At 40.0% G+C, this 24,673-nt stretch overlaps 1 protein-coding gene and 1 pseudogene across 2 annotated transcripts; both read left to right on the forward strand.

Moving 5' to 3' along the window:
• The first annotated feature begins 893 nt into the window (after positions 1-893).
• On the forward strand, positions 894-10,913 carry LOC145862645 (uncharacterized; annotated as a pseudogene). Its single transcript, XR_014382217.1, has 4 exons — positions 894-1,529; positions 1,858-1,955; positions 2,083-2,266; positions 9,444-10,913. The product of XR_014382217.1 is annotated as an uncharacterized LOC145862645 (transcript).
• An 8,672-nt stretch (positions 10,914-19,585) lies between these two features.
• Positions 19,586-23,586, forward strand: LOC106608468 (uncharacterized). Its single transcript, XM_014206397.3, has 4 exons — positions 19,586-20,160; positions 20,745-20,842; positions 20,929-21,109; positions 22,039-23,586. Exons 1-4 carry the CDS (start codon positions 19,869-19,871, stop codon positions 22,947-22,949), a joined length of 1,482 nt encoding a protein of 493 aa, XP_014061872.3. The 5' UTR covers positions 19,586-19,868; the 3' UTR covers positions 22,950-23,586.
• Positions 23,587-24,673: the final 1,087 nt, after the last annotated feature.

The raw sequence follows: 24,673 nt of genomic DNA on the forward strand, positions 1-24,673 counted from the left end.
ACATGTGGTGAGTAGTTGACTCAAAGAGAGAAAAAGACAATAGTTGAACAGTTTTTAACAAATTTGGAGAAGCAAGAGAGAGAGAGAGTTTGTCATTTATTTTCCACTTTCAGTTTCACTTACTTAGCTAGCAAATGCAGCTAGCAAGTTTAGCCCACTCAAACACCCGGCTCAAACAGAGGGATGCTATGCTAAAAAAATTGGCCTCCCTCATCTTAAACCGCATTGACTGCCACTGTTTGGGTGGTGGACCACTCTTGGTACACATGGGAAACTGTAGCGTTGCAGTTCTTGACACAAACCAGTGCGCCTGGCACCTACTACCATACCCTGTTCAAAAACACTTAAATATTTTGTCTTCCCAATTCACCACCTGAATGGCACACATACACAATCCATGCCTCAATTGTCTCAAGGCTTAAAAATCCATATTTAACCTGTCCTCCTCACCTTCATCTACACTGATTGAAGTGGATTTAACTAGTGACATCAATAAGCTTTCACCTGGATTCACCTGGTCAGTCTATTTCATGGAAGGAGCAGGTGTTCTTAATGTTTTGTAGACTCAGTGTATAGCACTACAGATAATCAAGTGCTATTTGCATGTGATGCATTTGCTCTGTTGTTTTCAGGATGGTTTGTATCTTATAGAGCGTGGCTTTAGGGGAATAGTATGGTCACATCTAGATTAAAACGAATGTAAAAAATTAAGAGTAAATGTGTATTAAACACACTACCTATTCATAGAAGTATTTATTCATAATCTACATATTCATATTAAGCTTCTACGTCTGTGTACAGGAACGTATTATTTGTAAGACGTAAGAGAAAATATATCAGCTTATTGTTAACATTTTTTGACGTTATTTCCAATACAAAAAGTGTAGTAACTTGTTTCCAAACTGCGTTACCCACTCCAGTCATCAGATGGCGGATCTGCGTCTTTCAGACGATGCTTCTTGCGTGACGTATAATGGACGGGACGCTTCTTCAGGAACAACAACACGGCTACTCTTTCAACCACCTCGGTAGCTTGCTAGCCAACATAAAACTGAAAGATTGACGCTTTAGACCATGTTAATGTACATTAGCTTATCTCAGTGTTTTGAGCACATTTCTGTTGACGTGTCAACTGGTTAACTTGAACCTAATTTGCTTGTTCAATTTGCAAACATGTTAAAGATTGATGCTGAGCCTAGTACTAGGCTAGTCGCTAATGCTAACTAGCTAGCTAACATCACTGACCATGAGTTCACTAAACTACTCCTACCCTGCTAAAGAAGATGAGGTTTGCTTTTTGGAGAAAGAAGCTCTGGCGCTGAACATTGTTGTGGAAGAAAATGAGGAGGATATTACAGTGAAAGGAGAGAAAGAACCTTTCAGAATGAAAAAGGAGGAAGAGGAGGTTGTTATAGGGAAAGAAGAGAAAGAACCGTTTAGAGAGGAAGAGGATGCTATCTCAATAAAGGTGAAGAAGGAAGACGTTTTGGGAGTGAAAGAGGAGGAGACAGAAGATCAGATTAACACCAGTGAGTACTGTCTTAAAAACAGGGGCACAAACTATGCAGTTGTTGAACTAATGTGTGGTTTTAAAGGGGCATTCTACTGAAGTTCTACACTTCAATATGTTGTTCAGTACTCTATAATGTGTTGACGGGTCAATCTGCCATTGGTACATATTTTGGGGTCTTTTAAATTAGATTTATTGAATTCTTCAAAGGCACCCATTTTGTCGAACAACCCTTTAACATTTGCATTTTAGGCCCTTTTTAGAGATATTCATGCCTCTTGTAAGACCCTATGATTTTAATAGACGGTCATAAGTTTACCACCTGTTTGATGTTCTCATTCACACAGGAGAGAGACATGACTATTGTGGATCCTCTGGGGAACCTCAACAACATCCTGATGCTGACGAGGCAGAGAAGAGTCTCTCCAGATCAGAACACCAGATGGTACAGCTTGGTCTGGTCTAGCATACAGCTTGCTCTATCAGGGGCTGGGTTTCTGTAAAGCACTTTATGTCAACAGTGACATCAGCATCCATAATGAGATGTCTCTGTGTCCCTTTATGGTTACCAGGACAACGCTAGCCCGCCCCCTTCCTCCCTCCCAGAGTCCCCGTGTCGTGCCTCTCCCGGTAGCGCCTTACTGCTGGGTATGAAGAGGTTGTCTGTACTTCTGGTGGACTGCAGGAAAACAACGGGGCTGAGTGGAACTGTGAGAGGAGGAGAAGAGAAGAAAGGATCAGATTTGACACATCGAAGTAAGTGCTGTAGTTTAGTTTGAACAAATAAAATAGATCTGCCCACTGGTATCTGTTACCAGGACAACCTGCAGAGTTCTGTTAGTTGACATGAAGATAGACTGGTGGATATGGATGTTATGAATATAATAACACTGAAAAAGGATTCTGCCAATGAAAAGAGAGAAACCAATAGACCGTATTAAAACCTTGATGAAAAAGTTAGCTTTTGAGAGAAAGTTTCAAGATGATCTGAGGTAAGGAGAATGTTTTACAAAAACCTTTCCTTAAAACGTTATGGATATTACATTGCCTGTCCCAGTCAACCTCCAGACACTTCAATTTGGCCTGTTTTTATTAATTAACTAATACTGGAGGAAAGCTGTGATCCGGCTGCCCACTCAAGAGAAAGCTTCAAACTGTAACTTGTGCCTACAACATGGTTCAGGTTATCAATCAACCTACCAGGGTATTTACAAACAGTACAGGAATGAAATCATCAACATGTTTTGATCATATCTTTACCAATGCTGCAGAAATGGGTTTTAGAGCAGTATCCTAATCCATCAGATGTAGTGATCACAATATAATAACCATATCAAGGACAACCACAGTTCTAAAGGCTGGGCCTAATAATGTGTATAAGAATTCATAAAATAAGTTTTGTAGTGATTCCTATGTTTTTGATGTAAATAATATCTGTTTGTCCGTGGTGTGTAATGATGAGCAACCAGACGCTGCCCTTGACACATTTATGGAACTGCTTATCCCAGTTACTAAATAAGCATGCACCCATTAAGAAAATGACTGTAAAACGGTTAAATCCACGTGGATTGATGAGGAATAGAAAAATGGTATGGTGTAGAGCAGTGGTTCCCAAACTTTTTATAGTTCTGTACCCCTTCAAACATTACGTACCCCCTCTAGCACCAGGGTCAGCGCACTCTCAAATGTTGTTTTTTGCCATCTTGTAAGCCTGCCACACACACACTATATGATACACTTATTCTTATGTTTAATAAATGTGAGTTTTTGTCACAACCTGGCTCGTGGGAAGTGACAAAGAGCTCTAATAGGACCAGTGCACAAATAATAATATAATAATAATAATCAATAATTTCTTTTTATTTAACCATCTTACATATAAAACCTTATTTGTTAATCGAAAATGGTGAATAACTTACCACAGGTTAATGAGGAGGGTGTGCTTGAAAGGATGCACATAACTCTGCAATGTTGGGTTGTATTGGAGTGAGTCTGTCTTAAATCATTTTCCACACAGTCTGTGCCTGTATTTAAAACGTGTCTATACTTTGCCCCTTGATAACCAGTGCACTTCTGTATGTTGTAAAAGCGTGACATGGTCGCTGCCCATATCATTGCATAGTGCAGAAAATACACGAGAGTTCAGGGGCCTTGCTTTAACAAAGTTAACCATTTTCACTGTAGTGTCCAAAATGTCTTTGAAGCAGTCAGGTATTCCCTTGGCAGCAAGAGCCTCTCGGTGGATGCTGCAGTGTACCCAAGTGGCGTCGGGAGCAACTGCTTGCACGCGCGTTACCACTCCACTATGTCTCCCTGTCATGGCTTTTGCGCCATCAGTACAGATACCAACATGAGCAGCAGCTACGTTTGGCTACATACGGACTGTTAGTGGAATTCCCGCGAGAGAGTAACGGTTAATGTGATTGGATGTTAATTATTTAGGCTACCTGTATTTGACATTGTGTTGTTATTTCGCTGAACACTAGATGGTTTAATTTTGTTTTTGGCAGTGAAACGAGGCTACTCAAGTTAGAAAAAAAACTTGCCCAAATGCATAGCCCGGTTGGAAAATCTAAATGGACTGTTTGAAAATGTGAGAGAAAAAAATGTACATGTGAATCACATTTTTATTTGGCATACCCCAGTTTGGAAATACCTGGTGTAGAGGTAGGAGGCAAAAGAGATGGCAAATAGGTCTGGCTGTACAACTGATTGGCAAACGTATTGCAAATTGAGAAATCATGTGACTAAACTGAATAAAAAGAAGAACGAACTACACTATGAAACAAAGATAAATTACAAAGAATGATTGTAAAAAGCTTTGTAGCACCTTCAATGACATTTTGGGCAAAAAGGCAAACTCTGCACCATCATTCATTGAATCAGATGGCTCATTCATCACAAAACCCACAGATATTGCCAACTACTTGAATGATTTTGTTCATTGGCAAGATAAACAAACTTAGACATGACATGCCAGCAACAAACGCTGATAGTACACATCCAAGTATATCTAACCAAATTATGAAAGACAAGCATTGTAATTTTGAATCTGTAAAGTAAGTGTGGAAGAGGTGAAACAATTATTGTTGTCTTTCAACAATGACAAGTCACCGGGGTCTTACAACGTGGATGGAAAAGGATTGAGGATAATAGCGGACGATATTGCCACTCCTATTTGCCCTAACTTCAATTTAAGCCTACTAGAAAGTGTGTGCCCTCAGGCCTGGAGGGAGGCAAACGTCATTCTGCTACCTAAGAATAGTAAAGCCCCCTTTACTGGCTGAAATTGCTGACCAATCAACCTGTTACCAACCCTTACATTCTTTGTAAAAATTGTGTTTGACCAGATACAATTCGATCAAAGTCTGCTGCTGGAAAAACTTGTGTTATGGCTTTACACCCCCTGCTATATTGTCTAACAGAACACAGAGGGTGTTCTAGAATGGAAGCCAGTCCAACAGAATCAGGAATTCCCCAGGGCAGCTGTCTAGGCCCATTGAAAAAAGTAATCTTTACTAACGACATGCCACTGGCTTTGAATAAAGCTATGTATGAGGATAACTCCACACTATACACGTCAGCTACCACAGCAACTGAAATGACAGCAACACTTGACAAAGAGCTGAAGTTAGTTTCAGAATGGGTGGCAAGGAATAAGTTAGTCCTAAATATTTCAGGTAACCTTAAGTTACATTGGTCTACTATGCTAATTCTGTAGCTGTATTGTTAGAGGGGGATAAAGATAAATATTTTGTTGAGGTGCCAGGCAAGTATTAACCTGCAGAAAGGAAAAGAGTAGAATAGATAGAGTAGTGCTACCAGACACACATCAGCAGAAGTTACTGAGTAGAGTGGAGCCTGTTGGCCAGATAGCCAGTGGAGACTAAAGTGGAGTCTGTTGGCCAGATAGCCAGTGGGGAGAGAACATAAGACCCACCATATAAAACACCCATCACAGCCCAGGGGTAACCCAACCAATAATAATGGCAGAGAAATTTAACGGCAACTTCATAGAAACAATTGGCAAGAAAGAACCCAGTCATCAACATTAGAGGATTTGCAACAATCTGTGTTACCTCCCAGTGGTGGAGTGCAGGGGGGTAATAATCTGTATTACCTCCCAGTGGTGGAGTGCAGGGGGGGTAATAATCTGTATTACCTCCCAGTGGTGGACGTACAGGGGGGGGGGGTAATAATCTGTATTACCTCCCAGTGGTGGAGTGCAGGGGGGTATGCATGGGTGTGTTCATAGACAACAGAGGCCTTAAAATGTCCCAAAATCTTCTCTGCCAAATGTAAACAGTCCCACACAAAATCAATACAATTCAAACGGCAATAAACATGAGCTCTCACGCAAACTCCCTTTAACTAAAATGTCCCACCAACTACAACTGGCAGAGGAATAATAGTCCAACAAACATTGAAAGGATAAAAAGAAAGTCTGCAGCAGTGAAAAGCATTAGAGGGAAAATGAGAGAGGAGGGTCTGAGCTGTTGACTTCAGTCTGTCCGTCTGAAACACCTGATGGTGTGTTTTTCAAAGCTTCACAACAATGTTGCTACTCCACCACTCACACAATGACAGGAGCGGCCCCAAAAAGACTACAACCACGACCTAGAGGGGTAACACCGGCGATCGACTTAAACACTTCACAACTAAGCACGCTGAAAATAAACAAGAGTTCTGCAGAGTTGCACACAGTGTCAAACTTCCGCGCCAACCAATAGCACTTCCGTCTCTCTGTGGAGAGCTATCTTTATTTCCTCCTTCCTGACTGCTGATGCGTTCTTAAAGTGGCAGAGCACAGTGAAGGCTCCATGCAGGATTTCGCCACAATTTCTCTGTATAAAATGGCCCATAATTTTAACACTAGCAGAGATCCTGGAACTGATATACCCTTACAGTATATATATATAAACATTTAAATATATATATTTATTTCAATATTCATGTTTATATTTTTCAATATTCATGTAAGAAATGTTTGAATGAAATCTGAATACTACTCATATTACAGAGCAAGTGGTAAAGATTCATATGGCACCCATTGTTGAAGGACTGTAGTATCTAATGATGAAACATTATGGAGTCTTAAAGGATGACTGTAGCATCTAATGATGAAACATTATGGAGTCTTAAAGGAGGACTGGGATGGAAGGAAAGGGGATGTCTAGTCTGTCACAACTGAATCCATTCACCCTAAACGTGTCTTCCGCATTGAAACCAACCCCTCTGAATCAGAGAGATGCGGGGGGGAGCTGCCTTAATCGATGACCACGTCATCGGTGCCTGGGGAGCAGTTGTTGTTGGGGGTTAACTGCTTTACTCAAGGGCAAAACGGTAGATTTGAACCAGCAACCTTTTGGTTACTGGCCCACCAGTCTTAAAAGCTAGTCTACAAATGTTACTTCAATTAATTATTTGTCAATGATGCTTTAAAGGAGAAGTTTACACAAAATCCAGAAACTACTAAGTGATTCCATACTATGAAACTAGTAAAGTGGAGTTTGCCCTCTCCCCCTTTCTCTCCCTGTAGTGTTGTACTGAAACAGCTGCAAGAACGTGACTCATGACGTTGCTGGATGCGGACCTCGCTCCGCTACTTTGCCAGTTAATTTGTTATTTTATTAAAGTTATGGCCTTTGTCTTTCAGCTGGAATTTCTTTATTTATGACTGAGAAAAAAACACTTTTCAACCCGTAAAACATATACAAATTAACTCAGCAAAAAAATGAATGTATCCTTTTCAGGACCCTGTTTTTCAAAGATAATTCGTAAATATCCAAATATCTTCACAGATCTTCATTGTAAAGGGTTTAAACACTGTTTCCCATGTTTGTTCAATGAACCATATACAATTAATGTAAAACAAAAACAAATATGATGATGTCATAATGAATTCATGACACGTGAATGAAAAAGCCTTTTCATACTTCATAACATGGCTATATACATTATATACACTATACATTATTATATACACTATACACATTATTATATACACTATACACATTGTTATATACACTATATACGGTGCCTTCGGAAAGTATTCAGAACCCTTGACTTTTTCCTTGTTTTTTTTCCGTTAGTCTGATTTCAAAAAAACATTTTTTTTTTAATATTCCTCATCAATGTACACACAATACCCCAAAACAGGATTACATTTTTTCTTGCAAATGTATTAAAAAACAGAAATACCTTATTTACATAAGTATTCAGACCCTTTGATATGAGACTCGAAATTGAGCTGAGGTTCATCATGTTTCCATTGATTATCCTGTGTAGCGACGCTCCCCATCCAACCTGACAGAGCTTGAGGGGATCTGCAGAGAATAATGGGAGAAACTCCACAAATACAGGTGTGTCAAGCTTGTAGCATCATACCCAAGGAGACTCTAGGCTGTAATCGCTGCTAAAGGGGCTTCAGCAAAGTACTGAGTAAAGGGTCTGAATACTTATGTAAATGTGATATTTAAGTTTGTTATTTTTAATAAATTAGGAAAAATTTCGAAAAACGTTTTTGCTTTGTCATGGGATATTGTGTGTCAATTGAAGAGGGGGGAAAAAACTATTGAATACATTTTGGAATAAGGCTGTAACCCAGCAAAATGTGGAAAAAGTCAAGGAGTCTGAATACTTTACGAAGGCACTGTAAAATACTGAACAAAATATAAATGCAACAATTTCAACGATTTACAGTTCAAATAAGAAAATCAGTCAATGTAAATAAATGAACGAGGCCCTAATCTATGTACTTCACATGACTGGCTAGGGGCGCAGCCATTGGTGGCCCTGGGAGGGCATAACCCAGAACAGCTAATCAGAATTAGTTTTTCCCCACAAAAGGGCTTTATTGCAGAGAGAAATACTCCTCAGTTTCATCATCTGTTCTTGTGGCTGGTCTCAGACGATGTGGAGGTCCTGGGCTGGCGTTGTTAACCGTGGTCTGCGGTTGTGAGGCCAGTTGGATGTACTGCCAAATTCTCTAAAATTATGTTGGATGCAGCTTCTGGTAGAGAAATGAACATTCAATTATCTGATAACTGCTCCAGTTGCATGCCAATTGCACACTCCCTCAAAACTTGAGAGATCTGTGGCATTGTGTTGTGTGACAAAACTGCACATTTTAGAGTGGCCTTTTATTGTCCCCAGCACAAGGTGCACCTGTGTAATGATCACGCTGTTTAATCAGCTTCTTGATATGCCACACCTCTCAAGTGGATGGATTGTCTTGGCAAAGGAATAAATGTTCACTAACAGGGATGTAAACAAATGTGTGCACAGAATTTGTGAGAAATAAGCTTTTGTGCGTTTGGAAGAATTCTGGGATCTTTTATTTCAGCTCATGAAACATGGGACCAACACTTTACATGTTGCGTTTATATTTTTAGGAACATCTACCCAAAATATGTCATAATTTTTTACCTTACACAAAATATCATGACATTAATGATAGTCAAAATGTAAAATATGTGTGAACGTCTAAATAAATGAAACATCCGTTGGGTCGACCCTTTCAACAACGGGGAGATGTTACTGATGAGCTTTGTGTCTGTCTCCAAGTTTTGGACTTCCACACAAAATTACTTATTTTAGGTTTAAGGAAGTGTGTAGGTCGCATTCTGTATCATACAGCTATGAAGGTTATATATTTACAACCACCTGCTGATAGGAATACATTACTTATTTTATTCATTCAGTTTTATAAGTATCCTAGAACTAGACAGTTCTATGACACAGACATCACAAACATATTATCAGTAATTACCAGGAAGCTCTACAATATCATTTGTTTTAAATTATTAAATGTTTGAAAACTGGCCTCGAGCTATTGAGGGATCTAATTTGGATTAAACCTCATAGCAAGGCAGTTTTATGATGTGAAGATTTCACACTGGTCTCTCTTAAAATTAAGCAATATCTTTGGCAGGAGGAAAACCAAACTTGGAGGAACCAAAGACATCCAAACCAGCAAGACAACACCTCTGCTCCCAGATTGGAAAGAGTTTTACCAAGTTAGGAAGCCTGAAAAGACATGAGAGGACACACACAGAACCGAAGCCACAAAATTGCGCCCAGTGTGGAAAGAGTTTTAGCCACTTAGGAAATCTGAAAGCTCATGAGCGAACACACACACGGGATAGGCCTTTCCATTGCTCCCAGTGTGGAAAGACTTTTAAGCGGTTAGACACCCTCAAAACTCATGAGCAAATACACACAGGGGAGAAGCCATACCATTGCGCCCAGTGTGGAAAGAGTTTTAGCCAGTCAGGAAGCCTGAAAGTTCATGAGCGAATACATACAGGGGAGAAGTCATACCTTTGCGCCCAGTGTGGAAAGAGTTTTAGCCAGTCAGGAAGCCTGAAGGAACACATGAGACTGCACACAGGGGGGAAGCCTTACTACTGCTCACATTGTGGAAAGAGTTTTAACCATTTAGTTAGCATGAAAAGACATGAGAGGATACACACAGGAGCGAAGCCACACCCTTGCTCTCAGTGTGGAAAGAGTTTTAAGCGGTTAGACACCCTCAAAGCTCATGAGCGAATACACACAGGGGAGACACCTTACCATTGCGCCCAGTGTGGAAATAGTTTTCGCCAGTCAGGAAGCCTGAAAGTTCATGAGCGAATACACACAGGGGAGAAGCCATACCATTGCGGCCAGTGTGGAAAGAGTTTTAGCCTTTTAGAAAGCCTGAGAGTTCATGTGAGAATCCACACAGGAGAGAATACTTACTCATCCTAGTGTGTGAACTCATATTTTACATCACGTTGACTTAAAATTCATCAGAGAACATACACAGTGCTCCCATTGTCTTATATTGTTGACTGAGAATGTTTACTTGTTTATACCAATGTACAAAGTATACTCACAAATATATGTGTATGTTTTTATTACAAAACATGAATTGAATATGGAGTATGTCAGTTTGAATATAGAGTAGATCAGATTCCATGTGTTTAAATGGTCCTTTTTTAAACTATGTGTGTGTTGATATGCATGTGTCATTCCTCCAGCACTACAGATAATCAAGTGATATTTGGATGTGATGCATTTGCTCCATTGTTTACATTTGCATTGTTGGCCCACTGATGATTTAATGACATGAAAATATTCAGACTAATGGAAAATGTTAATTGTATGCGTCTCCACATAACTGATTATGTAACTAACCTTGTGAAACTGTCCTATTATAATCTCCTGTTCCTGGGAGTATCATCCTGTGTTGCAAACCAATTTTCACCTGTGTCCTTGTATGAATAAAGTCCCGCCCAGGAACAGGCAACTATAAAGATATGTGCTCATCACCCAATGCTTCAGGAATTCAGACTGTCTACACTGCGCTGTGTAACTCTGTTATTCTCTCTGAGCTCAGAAATAAAGAATCTTGGTTTGACTTGGACTCCAGCAGATCCTTATTTTATAATATCCACCACAACTCTCCCACGGATTGCTGTTTATCATTGTCTCAATGAAGAGTTCCTCGTTCGACTTTATTGGGGGCATTTAGAAACCTCCCCCTGGTTAAATAAACATTGTTTCCACGTCATTTCAACAAAACAAATCAACGTGATGATGTTTGATTAATGTTGAAAACTGACTGGATTTGTAAAAAGCCATCAACAGCAGGAATCTTTATTTATTTTTCGCCCAACTGGCAACCTAAATCTAGTGACAGGTGACATTTTGTGTTGATTTCATGTTGAATTCCCTTTAGTTGACGACTCAAAGAAATGTAAATAGAAACTAGATGTTGAACTGACGTCTGTGCCCAGTGGGCTGGTTTAAATAAGCGGCAGGTGTTGGATCAATATCCACCTTAGTAGCTACGTTTCCATGCAACTTGCGACAGATTTTCATGTCAATATTCTCAAATCTGCATAAAAAAATATACGCATTTTCCCACCAGAAATGTTTCCATCAAACAGACTTATTGCGGATAAAATGCTTTGCATGATAACGTAGTGCACAAAAAAATACTTTTGTTTTTAAATTCCCATGAACTGAATGAAAAATAAATTGGTTTCCATCACATTTTCAACTACTGATGGTTTTTAAAAGCTGTTGGGTTTTATATAAAATGTGAACATGGCACATGTACTGTAGCCAACAGCTCACATTACAGTGCTGGTAGGCTACCTACATGATGAGATTATTATGGATAAGAGAGATATTTTATTTGTCAAATGGCAACCAAGCATCGATCATCATGTCACCAGAATAAGACCATCAAAATGTATTGAAAAGGAGCATCAAGCTCATCACGTGCACTTTCACCACCCTGTGAAGTTCATAACTTATTTCATCAGTAGCCTAATAAACTGCGTGGGTTCCCAAGTCGTAGTGGGAGGACCACACAACATATCATCATGTGAATCCAAGTTAACTAAGATGTGATGGTTATTATATAAATATTTGCTCATAAAGGAGTTTCCACCGCTATTTCTCACTAAAACGTTTTTACTGACACAAAAAGACCCCACTATGTCAAACGAACTAACAAATCGTCTGTCGGCATTTATAAAATTGTAAAGACACATTCTGTTTCCATCAGCCCGGTCATTACTTTTGAAATGGTTGGATCAATATCCACCTTCATGATATGGATGAAGCCTGGTTTGGAATGTCTGAGTCGTTCTATCTGATGTCATAATACACCCCTCTGATAATCAGGTGATATTTGGAATGTCTGAGTCGTTCTATCTGATGTCATAATACACACCTCTGATAGTGATACATTTGCTACATTGTTTTCATTTCAGTTGGTTTCCCACTCTGATGATTTATATCTGACAGAGGGGCTTTAAAGGAATAGTGTGGTGACATCTTAGTGTGGCTTGAAATAAATAGGATTATTAATTATAAACTCCTACAGCAACAATACACTGCAGCTTTGACATCAAGAAGAGAATGGGCTGATGGGTGGTGGTGCTACTCTATAGGTAAGGCTGTCCAATATGAATGTTCAATACACACAATAGGTTGATCACTAGCCAGTTAGCTAGCTGCTACAGTCCAATATGAATGTTCAATACACACAATAGGTTGATCACTAGCCAGTTAGCTAACTGCTACAGTCCAATATGAATGTTCAATACACACAATAGGTTGATCGGTTGTCTGTTAGCCAGCTGCTACGTCTTTAGGACACTATTCTGGTGGTCAACACACACGCTACTCTCCTGAACAAAACTATCCTGTCTGTAGGAAAGCTAGCAGAGGTCATGAACCATGACTATGCCCATGTCCAATTGGTTTGATTGTTATTGGAGGATTTTCTCTGTGAAGTTAGCTCTTCCATGGACCACTTGGCCATGAATAGAATCCCCTCATATCTAGTGCCCCTCTCAGTGGTGCACGACATATTGACCTCAGCTACTTCAACCACGATAAGGCCGTTACAGTCACATTTGGCCTATAGTCTGGGGTCGGCCATCCCAATACACGTTGATGTTGATCTTAATGAAGTGGGTTTTCTACTGACGCTGCCGGTTGTTGAACTGGAGAATATCTATAGATTGAAAACGGTTCTCAATGTAGGATTTTGGCGCGACAGTACCCACGTAAAGATTGCCACGCCCCCAGTTGTAGCTTACCAGGAAAACAACCCAGATTTCTATCTCACCCCTAACCTGCTAATGTGTACTCTAACCAAAGACGTCCACTACCTCTGTCCTAGCAAACCGTTTGTCAGGGATAACACTGAGCGTCTTTGTGGTATTAAAGCTATCACCAGCGAAGAACGCTGTAGAGCCAAACTAACAGCCAGGGATGGGGCCACCACCACACAAGTGGAGGTGGTAGGGAACCGATGGTTGGTCAACACACCGTTCGCGTCCGCCACTATGACTTACGTACGCCATGACTCCATCACCCAATTGAACCTCCCCAACCAGACTGTTTTTATTAAGGTACCAGAGGAGGCGATTATTCACATAGACGACCTCGCTCTGTACCAACTTCCCGACAACAGGATAGACACAGAGATTGAAATGCCGGACGCTTTTGCTAAACGTTCCCTTGAGTTACCACAAGCCATTCAATACCAAATCCAGTATGAAGGACCCATGACTGTTGATCTTAGCGTACTGGATGAGGCACTTTTAGTCGACCCTACTGACTACAGACCAAAAGATTTGTCTGTCGCCCGCTCTTGGACGGTGCCGGACAGTATCCTGACTGTTACTATGATCCTTGGTCTTATTTCCCTTGGCGTGTGCACCTACTACGTACACAGGCGCACACGTGCAATGGAAGACCTAATGAGGTCTTATACTAGGATCACCCGTGGGACGGAAGCAATCCCGATGTTTGGAAAGTTGGCAAAGGATCCGGAAACCCCCTTAGGGGGCCCAGTCCCAGCCTCCTCTCCCGAACTCGCTAGGGCAGCCCAGTAATGTCCCCGATATAAGCTTTGGCCTTCAGGGGCCAAGGTTTTCCAAGTGCCTTAACTACCCACCTGCAAGTAGGATCACCCTAGACATGACATTAGAGACAATGCCATGATAGAGCCATTTAGCCAAGACCTTGGACATATATAGAACATAGTCCATATTAGATGATTAAGGTGTGGTAGACACATTTTGTATACTTTCATGTTTCTATTCCAGTTTTTCGTTTCATTTCCTTTGACACTTAGGAAGCAGTAGAGCCCGAACGCCGCTCGTTTGGGGAGGAAATGTAATGCTGTATTGCCTGAGTGTTGTGCGTTATTAACGTCTGCCAAGTTACTGCCTAGGTCCACTAGCCAGGATAACCGGACAACGGGCCGGAACACAGAGCCACTGCCAGACCTCCTAGGTCCATTCTGGTGGTGACCCACAGCTTGTGGAAATCCTACCAGTGTGAACCACCAAGGGGGGGGGGGCTGCTATGATGATCCACAAACCAGGACATCCGATAGTCATTCTTATGGTGGGTTGCAACATGCAGAATCATTCCAAGTTGAACCTACCAGAGGGGGACTGTCATGACTGTCCTGATCAGGTCAGGTTACAGGAGACCACAATCCTACAGGGTCTCTCTCAACAGAGGAGGAGAGATCTAGGGGTATGAGGATGTGGGGGTTTTATGACCCCTCACGCCCATGATAAACCTTAGGCCACAGAGAAATTCCTTTGTCCTCACAATGGAGAACTGGCCTCAGAACATTAAACATGCAATAAAGGGACTTTGGAACAATGGTTTCCGTCAGCCACAATGGTGTTCATAACGATGGATGGAATATGAAAATGTATGTCATTTTTGTTTTGTTATTAATGGTTAACAGATGACGTTATTATGAAAACATTGTACCTTTAAGAGTTTCCCATGTATATGTCTGATGTTTATACATTGTACGTTGTGTAGAAAATATCCAAATCAAAGATAATGTTTTGGTAAAGATGAGATGTGAAGTTAGTGTCTAAAATTGGATTTGAGTAAAATCTAGGCCTTGTCCCTTAACTTGGTACGCCCAGAGAACTGCCCTAAAGGCGGTTACGCCCACTTCTGACCAGAGGGTATAAGACAGAAGACTGGAGAATTAACATTAGACTAAAAGAGACCGCAAGCTGCAGCGAAGGTCTAAATGGTCAACGAACCCCAAAACGCAACACAAAGTTTGAAGACAAAGAAATCTGTTTCTACCCAAGCTACGGATGAGTAGCTGTGTCTAAGCGGGTGAAATCAAGCCGAACCACCTAGCCTCCACTCTTCATCGAATCGTGGTATCTACACTATTTCATTCATACGCTGTGAGCTCTGAGCTACAGAGCTGTCTGTCCTCAGACGACACCACAGAGAAAAGGGAAGAAATCAGACCACCAAGCCAAGGACACTGACATCGTGAGGACAATCAGAGAGTTGCGTCGGAGCAGTGCGCCCTTGAGGAGCCTAAACGAGCCACGCGGGACGCCCCTCTGAGATCTCCAACACGTAATTACATCATTATATTTGGACCCATAAGAGCGGCAGTTCGGGGAAAGGCTAGGGTTAAATAAGCATAGCTGACAAATGAACCCAAATGTATATTTCTCTCGTGTACTTTCTTTGTTTCTCTCTCTTAGAAATCCCCATTTTGGGTAACACGCGCCATAGTGCGTTGGCCCGTTATACTAAGTCCTAATCAATAGCCTAGACTGTGTTTTGTGTATGTGTATTTTTATCATCATTTTAGCTTGCTAGTAAATAAATAATCAACTAAGATTGGTGTGGTAAACTCATTGGTGAAGCCCGAGTTCGTGCAGATTCCCGGATTATGCGACGTTCAGACATGAGACTAGAGGTTGATTAATTTAGCGACTGTTGTAAAATCGATATTCTGATATTCTTTGAGTTAATTTGGGAAATAGAAACTCAATAAAACTAATTTTCCCATGGTGCCCCAGGTTAATGAGTTAATAATTGCTTGATTCATTGCTTGATTCATTTAAGCACGCAATTATAAACAGTTAATCATTCGATGAGCAACAATCGTCACATTAACTAATACAACGTCACGACAATGTTGACAAGATGTTGGGGAATCACTAGAGGGGAACGTTGACCAACTGAGCACCTCAATGTACAGTTCAATAAACACAATAGGCATTTTGTTACATTTCAGTCTTCTGTGATGTATTTGAAGTGTCATATTGGGATACAAACTCAAATATGAATACATTTAAACTATATCTGACAAGGTACATGTGTGTGATGTGGATACTTTTGTTTCACAGTAGATTTGTTTAAGACTACCAAGAAAACACACTGTGTGCCCCTGACTTAGCCTGTGTTAAAATGATCTGTTTAAGTCATTAGTAAAGGGCACATCGTTAAAGACTAGAATTATATATTTTTTGTGGTCTATATCCTGTCAATCATTTATTCCTTCATAAACAGAAAACATATGTGTACCTAAACACAACATGTCTGCAAGGACCCCTCTAGGTTCACAACCTCTTGACCATTAAATCTGGATAGCTGACAACTATTTGTAAGGGTAAAATTGATCTGTTTAGGTCGTCAGTAAAGGAAGCATAGTTAAAGAGTACAATGACCCTTTCAAAGAGGATGGTGTTAGGCCTCTGGGGCTTTTGGGGGGTTGACTGAGACATCCCACATATTTTACATCAAACACATTTCTTTAAGCTCAACAAGATCACTACACACCACATCAATCACCAGGACATTATGTTTTACTTCAAACGTGTTTTACTACAAAGAAACAGTTGCACTATAAAGTCACATAATCACACACTAAATATGGTGAGAACATCCGGAGAGGATGTCATTAACAGTTCAGCGAGAGGACAACCAAAGGACACAGAAAAACACATCAATCACTTTTAGACAGCAACCGTCTAATATATTCTCTCCCACAAACAATATCTCACTGGGCAAAACTGGTTGACTCAACGTTGTTTTCTTTTCATGTGTTTGTTTTTAAGCGGTGAATCAGATTAATATTGCAGAAGGATTGTTGCTTCCATCAATGTAATTGTCTGCATCATTTCCAATCCCCCATATCTTTTTTTTTGTAAATATATATATCCATATACATACACATATGCATACATATATACATACACATACCTGTATAGATATACATTCTTTTTTAGAATATACCTTTATTATTCCCCGCAAACCCTACCACCCTTCCCCCAATTGGAGTAAACTAATAAACAATAACACTTAAGCTTCTACCTTCAGTTTATACATCTTATACACATTTTACAGACACAATCTATTTTACAATAGTTATATTTTGTTTGTTTTTAGTCCTTCCTCTATTTCTGATGTCCATCCAGTTTGATTTCTATTTGCAACTGCTATTCACAAAAGTTCTGAACCTATATACATTTTTACAGACCCCGTATGTTTTACATTGATTATCTTGTTATTAGTCTCACCCTTCAGCTCCATTCAACCCCTCCCATCTATCTCTCAACACCATCCATTTTGGAATTCTATTTGCCATATATTTTTCAACTGTGCTGTGATGCTTCACAAAAGTACTGAAACTTTCTATTCTCATAGCTTCTACAGATTGTAAATTAAACAAACATTTTTGCTAAAATAATTATTATATTATTGATTGATTGACTATGGCCTTTCAAATCACCCAGTATTGCTATCTGCAGTGTTAGTTCTAGGCAAATGTTACAATTCTTCAGTCATTCCTGGACCTGTGACCAAAAACGAGCTACATATGGACAATACCAAAATAAATGATTGAATGACTCTACCTCCTCACAGCAGAATCTGCAGAGCTGGGAAGATTGTATCCCCCATATACATAACATTCTATTGGTTGCAAGAATTTTGTATAGTATTTTAAATTGAAAAATTTGAAGTTTTGAATCCGGCGTTGTTTTGCGTATCAATTCATAAACCATGTGCCATGGAATGGGTACATCGAAAATCTCTTCCCAACTATTTTGCAATTTATACGGCACAGCTGTCAGTTTTTTGGTCCTTAAATGAAATTGGAATATGTTTTTATTTATCACACTTTTCTTTAACCATTTATGTTCTTTAATGCAGGGCCGACATACAAGTTCCTTACTTTTTTCCCCTTCTACTTGCCTCTTCCATTTTTGTGGTAATTCTTTAACCATTTATGTTCTTTAATGCAGGGCCGACATACAAGTTCCTTACTTTTTTCCCCTTCTACTTGCCTCTTCCATTTTTGTGGTAATGCTGCAATTAGTTGGTTGTAATTTTGGGTAGAGCAGACATTTCCATATGTCTGTGTTAGCTGCATGTGTGACATAACTCCACCAATCCTATTTATGATATCATTCACTAAAATTATACTTTTTTTTTAAATATATGTTTTGTTTTATCAATTAGTATATTTGAGTTTAACCACAATATTTGTTGTACCATGACTATATCCAACCCAACTCCATGTGTTGCCACTATCATGTATCCTACCATGACTATATCCAACCCAACTCCATGTGTTTCCACTATCATGTATCCCACCATGACTATATACAAGCCACTATCATGTATCCTACCATGACTATATCCAACCCAACTCCATGTGTTGCCACTATCATGTATCCTACCATGACTATATCCAACCCAACTCCATGTGTTGCCACTATCATGTATCCTACATGGCTGAAGCTTTGATCCAGTGGAAGTACTGAGGAGCAGGGAGGTTAAAGGTCACTTCAGGATACAGCTGTTACTCTAAACTATCCCTAAATAATACAGTAATGAGAGAAGATGTGTAGAATATTTAGGGCCCTATAACATCTCAATCTATATATAACATCTCCATCAAATCCATTTATTTTCATCCAAATTCTGTTCTTAGTTTTTTTCTCAAATTTCATTTTCTCTGTTTAGTTTTTATAGGTTTCTGATTCACAACTGGATTGATGCAAATAATCATGATATCATTCTGCCAGGTAAACATAGACTACTTTGTACTTAACATTTAATTGACAATGTTTTGGGAAAGCTTTTCCATCAACCAGAAGATGGTTGTCATTAGCATCATCGCTAACAGCTACACTCAGACAGGGGCATTTCCTGGCTGTTTCCTCTTCAGAAAGTTGAAGGAAAACACAAATCACTTAGGCAAATTTAACAACGACTTGCAGGCAGCAGGTTCAGAATAACTATGAGAAAAAAATGCATACAAATTATACCACCATCCAAAATGACACTTTAGAGACAGGAAGGGTAAAGGGGCATGTGCTCTACACAGGTAGAGCCCTATCTGTCCATGTTGCCTCTTGCAACGTTTTCATTGTTTTTGGGCAGCCTTATATGAGGTGTTATTATGTGTTGTTAGCGATGAGCCTTGGTCAATTTATCTCTGAATATGCCACCCTCTTCAATCTGTCACCTAATCCTGCCTAATGGGGAGGTCAGACCTGGAGGAAAGTATTGGCTGTAAGAAGGAAGAGAAAACATAACATCTGGTTGTTTTTAAATGACTTCTTATGACATTGTTTGCCAGAATAAAGATTGAAATTAAGATTTTTTTCATATCTCCGTTACCCACTCCAGTCAGCAGATGGCGATATGAGTCTTTCGGGTTATGCTTCTTGCGTGACGTATAATCTAGTGGACGGGACAGGAGGCTTCTTCAACAGCAACAAAAGGCTTCTGAGTCAACCAAAGCGGTGGTTAGCTAGCCAACATAAAACCTAAACATTGAAGCGCTTTCGACCAATCTTGTGTATATTACTCTTGGTGTTTTAAACATAATTCTGTTTACGTATCTACTAGTTCATTTAAACGCAATTTGCTTGTTAAATTAGCAAATGCGTTAACTTGATACTGCACTAGGCTAATCACCCGGAGCATGAGCTCACTAAACTAGACGGAGAAAGAAGCTCTGGTGAAAGAAGACGAGGAAGCATTCAGAATGGAAGAGGAGGAAGAGGAGGCTATTACATTGAAAGAAGAAGAGGATGATTTTACAGTGAAACAGGAAAATGGGAAAGACGTTGTCAGAGTGGAAGAGGAGGAGGTAGAAGCTTTCAGAATCAAAAAGGAGGTAGATGCCATAACATTAAAAGAAGAAAATGTAGTGAAAGAAGAGGAAGAACATTTTGGAGTGAAAGAGGAAGATGAGGCTATCTCAGTAAAAGAGGAGGAGGAAGACGTTTTAGGAGTGAAAAAGGAGGAGGAGGAGTCAGAATATCCGATTACCACCAGTGAGTACTGTCTTAAATACAGGGACACAAACTATGCAGTTGTTGAACTAATGTGTGGTTTTAAAGGGGCATTCTACTGAAGTTCTACACTTGAATACGTTGTTCGGTACCGCCTGAATTGTTTAAGGGGCAATCTGCTATTGGTACTTATATTTAGGGGAATTTTACATTAGATGTATTGACTTCTCCATGTGGTGTAAAGTGCACTTTATCTAATATAACAGTCTTTTAAAATTCAATATTGGAGCATAATTTCTACTTAAAATATCAAAGGGATGCAAAAGGCACCCATTTTATGGAACAACCATTTAACATTTGCATCACAGTGGTGGGAAAAATACCCAATTGTCATACTTGAGTAAAAGTAAAGATACCTTAATAGAAAATGACTCAAGTAAAAGTGAAAGTCACCCTTTCACATTTGCATCACAAACAATATATTTAAAAATCATGATGATTTTTAGGCCCTTTTTATGATTTTAGGCCCTTTTTAGACATAATAATGCCTCTTGTAAGACTCTGTTACTGTTATTGTAATAGAAGATCATAAGTTTACTATCTGTTTGATGTTCTCATTCACACAGGAGAGAGACATGACTATCATGGGTCCTATGGGGAGCCTCAACAACATCCTGATGCTGACGAGTCAGAGAAGAGTCTCTCCAGATCAGAACACCAGATGGTACAGCTGGGTTTCTGTAAAGCACTTTATGTCAACAGTGACATCAGCATCCATAATGATATGTGTCCCCTCTTTATGATTAACAGGACAATGCTAGCTCACCCCCTTCCACCCTCCTGGAGTCACTGTGTCGTACCTCTCCCGGTAGCGCCTTACTGCTGGGTATGAAGACATTGTCTGTGCTGCTGGTGGACTGCAGGAAAACAACGGGGTTGAGTGGAACTGTGAGAGGAGAAGAGAAGAAAGGATCAGATTTGACTCATCAAAGTGAGTGCTGTAGTTTAGTTGTAACAAATAAAATAGATCTGCCCACTGGTATCTGTTCCCAGTAGGGCTGTCCCCGGCTAATACAAATACAGCTTTGCACACTCTTGGCATTCTCTCAACCAGCTTCACCTAGAATGCTTTTCCAACAGTCTTGAAGGAGGTCCCACATATGCTGTGCACTTATTGGTTGCTTTTCCTTCACTCTGCGGTCCAACTCATCCCAAACCATCTCAAATAGGTTGAGGTCGGGTGATTGTGGAGGCCAGGTCATCTGATGCAGCACTCCATCTCTCTCCTTTTTGGTCAAATTGCCCTTACACAGCCTGGAGGTGTATTTGGTCATTGTAATGTTGAAAAACAAATGATAGTCCCACTAAGCCCAAACCAGATGGGATGGCGTATCGCTGCAGAATGCTGTGGTAACCATGCTGATTTATTGTCCCCGGCACAAGGGGCACCTGTGTAATGACTATGCTGTTTAATCAGCCTTGATATGGCACACCTGGATGGATTATCTTGGCAAAGGGATGTAAACAAATTTGTGCACAAATTTGAAGAAAAATAAGCTTTCATGCGTATCGAAAAAGTCACATTCTGTACCATACAGCTAAGAAGGTTATATATTTACAACCACCTGCTTGATAGGAATCAAGTGATGTCTGTGTCTTGGGTGTCATTGAACTGTCTAGTTGTTTGACTTCTAAAACAGAATGAATAAAATATTAATGTAAACTTATTATCAGTAATTACCAGGAAGCTGTACAGCATTTGTTTTAAAATCACACCAAGATTGTTTTACATTTTTAAATGTTAAAAAACTTGCCTCTGGTTATTGAGGGATCTGATTTGGATTAAACCTCATAGCAAGGCAGTTTTATCATGTGGAGGTTTCATTCAGGTCTCTCTTTTAAATAAACACTCTTTGGCAGGAGAAAAACCAAACTCGGAGGAACCAGAGCCAGAGACGTCCAAACCAGCTAGACAACAACACCTCTGCTCCCAGATTCAAAAGAGTTTCATCAGGTTAGGAAGCCTGAAAGCTCATGAGCGAATGCACACAGGGGAGAAGCCACACCATTGTGCCCACTGTGGAAAGCGTTTTAAAAGGTTAGTTAACAGGAAAAGACATGAGAGGATACACACTGGAGCGAAGCTATACCATTGTGCCCAGTGTGGAAAGAGTATTACCCACTTAGGAAAGCTGAAAGCTCATGAGCGAACACACACAGGGGAGAAGCCTTTCCATTGCTCCCAGTGTGGAAAGAGGTTTAAGCGGTTAGACACCCTCAAAGCTCATGTGCGAATACACACAGGGGAGAAGCCATACCATTGCACCCTGTGTGGAAAGAGTTTTAGCCAGGTAGGAAACCTGAAAGCTCATGAGCGAATACACACAGGAGAGAAACCTTTCCATTGCCCCAAGTGTGGAAAGCGTTTTAGCCAGGTAGGAAACCTGAGAGCTCATGAGCTTACACATACAGGGGAGAAGCCTTTCCATTGCGCCCAGTGTGGAAAGAATTTTAAGCGGTTAGATACACTTAAAGCTCATGAGCAAATACACACAGGGGAGAAGCCATACCATTGCACCCTGTGTGGAAAGAGTTTTAGCCAGTCAGGAAGCCTGAAAGTTCATGAGCGAATACATACAGGGGAGAACCCATACCATTGCGCCCTGTGTGGAAACAGATTTAGCCGGTCAGGAAGCCTGAAGGAACACATGAGACTGCACACAGGGGAGAAGCCTTACAAGTGCTCAGACTGTGGGAAGACATATTGCTCATCACAGTCACTTAAAAGTCATGTTAAAATCCACACAGGAGAGAATAATGACTTCTCCTAGTGTGTAAACTTGTATTTCACATCACATTGACTTAATTACTTCTCTTAGTGTGTAAATTGATATTTCACATCACATTGACTTAAAATTAATCAGAGAACATACACAGTGTTCCCGTTGTCTTATATTGTTGACTGAGAATGTTTTTACCTGTTTATACCATATGAAATTAAATGGTACAAAGTATACTCAAACATATATTTGTATGTTTTTGTTATAAAACATGAATTGAATATGGAGTTTGTCAGTTTGAATATAAAGTAGATCAGATTCCATGTGTTTAAATGGTCCTTTTTAAACTCTATGTGTGTGTTTATCTGGGTGTGTCATTCCTCCAGCACTACAGATAATCAAGTGATTTTTGGATGTGATGCATTTGCTCCATTGTTTACATTTGCATTGTTGGTCTACTGATGATTTTATTAAATGAAAATATTCAGACTCTGTAATGGAAAATGTTAATCGTATGTGTCCGCATAACTGAGTATGTGACTAACCTTGTGAAACTGTCCTATTATAATCTGCTCCTGGGAGTATCATCCTGCATTGCAGACCAGCTGTTTGCACCTGTGTCCTTGTATGAATAAAGTCCTTTTTTGAAGTCCCAGGAACAGGAAACTATAAAGATATGTGCTCATCACTCAATGCTTCAGGAATTCAGACTGTCAACACTGCGCTGTGTAACTCTGTTATTCTCTCTGAGCTCAGAAATAAAGAGTCTTGGTTTGACTTGGACTCCACCCAACTTGCAAACTAAATCCAGTGACAGGTGACATTTTGTGTTGATTTCATGTTGAATTCACTTTAGTTGACGACTCAAAGAAATGTAAATAGAAACTAGATGTTGAACTGACGTCTGTGCCCAGTGGGCTGGTTTGAATAAGCAGCAGGTGTTGGATCAATATCCACCTTAGTTGGTTACGCGATCATAAAATCTCATTCAGCGCCGTTCTTCACATATGATCTATTACATCATAAAAGTCTAATAAAACGTATACAAATATGTCATAGAGAATTCATATTTACTTTATAATATGGCTATATATATATGTACTGAACAAAAATATAAATGCAACAATTTCAACGATTCACAGTACATATATGGAAATCAGTCAATGTCAAATTCATTAGGCCCTGATCTATGGACTTCACATGACTGGGCAGGGGTGCAACCATGGGTGGGCCTAGGAGGGCATAGGCCCACCCACTGACGAGCCAGGCCCAGCCAATCAGAATTTGTGTTTCCCCACAAAATGTCTTTATTACAGAGAGACATTCTACTCCGTTTCATCAGCTGTCCAGGTGGCTGGTCTACGTCTCCCGCAGGTGAAGAAGCCGGATGTGTAGGTCCTGGGTGGGTGTGGTTACGCGTGGTCTGCATTTGTGAGGTCGGTTGGACGTACTGCCAAATTCTCTAAAACAACATTGGAGGCGGCTTATGGTAGAGGAATTTACAGTACCAGTCAAAAGTTTGGACACACCTACTCATTCGAGGGTTTTTCTTGATTTTTGCAATGTTCTACATTGTAGAATAATAGTGAAGACATAAACAATGAAATAACACATGGAATCATGTAGTAACCAAAAAAGTGTTAAACAAATCAAAATATTTTAGATTCTTCAAAGTAGCCACCCTTTGCCCTGATGACAGCTTTGCACACTCTTGATATTCTCTCAACCAGCTTCATGAGGTAGTCTCCTGGAATGCATTTCAATTAACAGGTGTG

Source organism: Salmo salar, chromosome 02, assembly GCF_965601325.2.
Source record: "Salmo salar chromosome 02, fSalSal1, whole genome shotgun sequence".
NCBI classification, from domain to species: domain Eukaryota; kingdom Metazoa; phylum Chordata; class Actinopteri; order Salmoniformes; family Salmonidae; genus Salmo; species Salmo salar.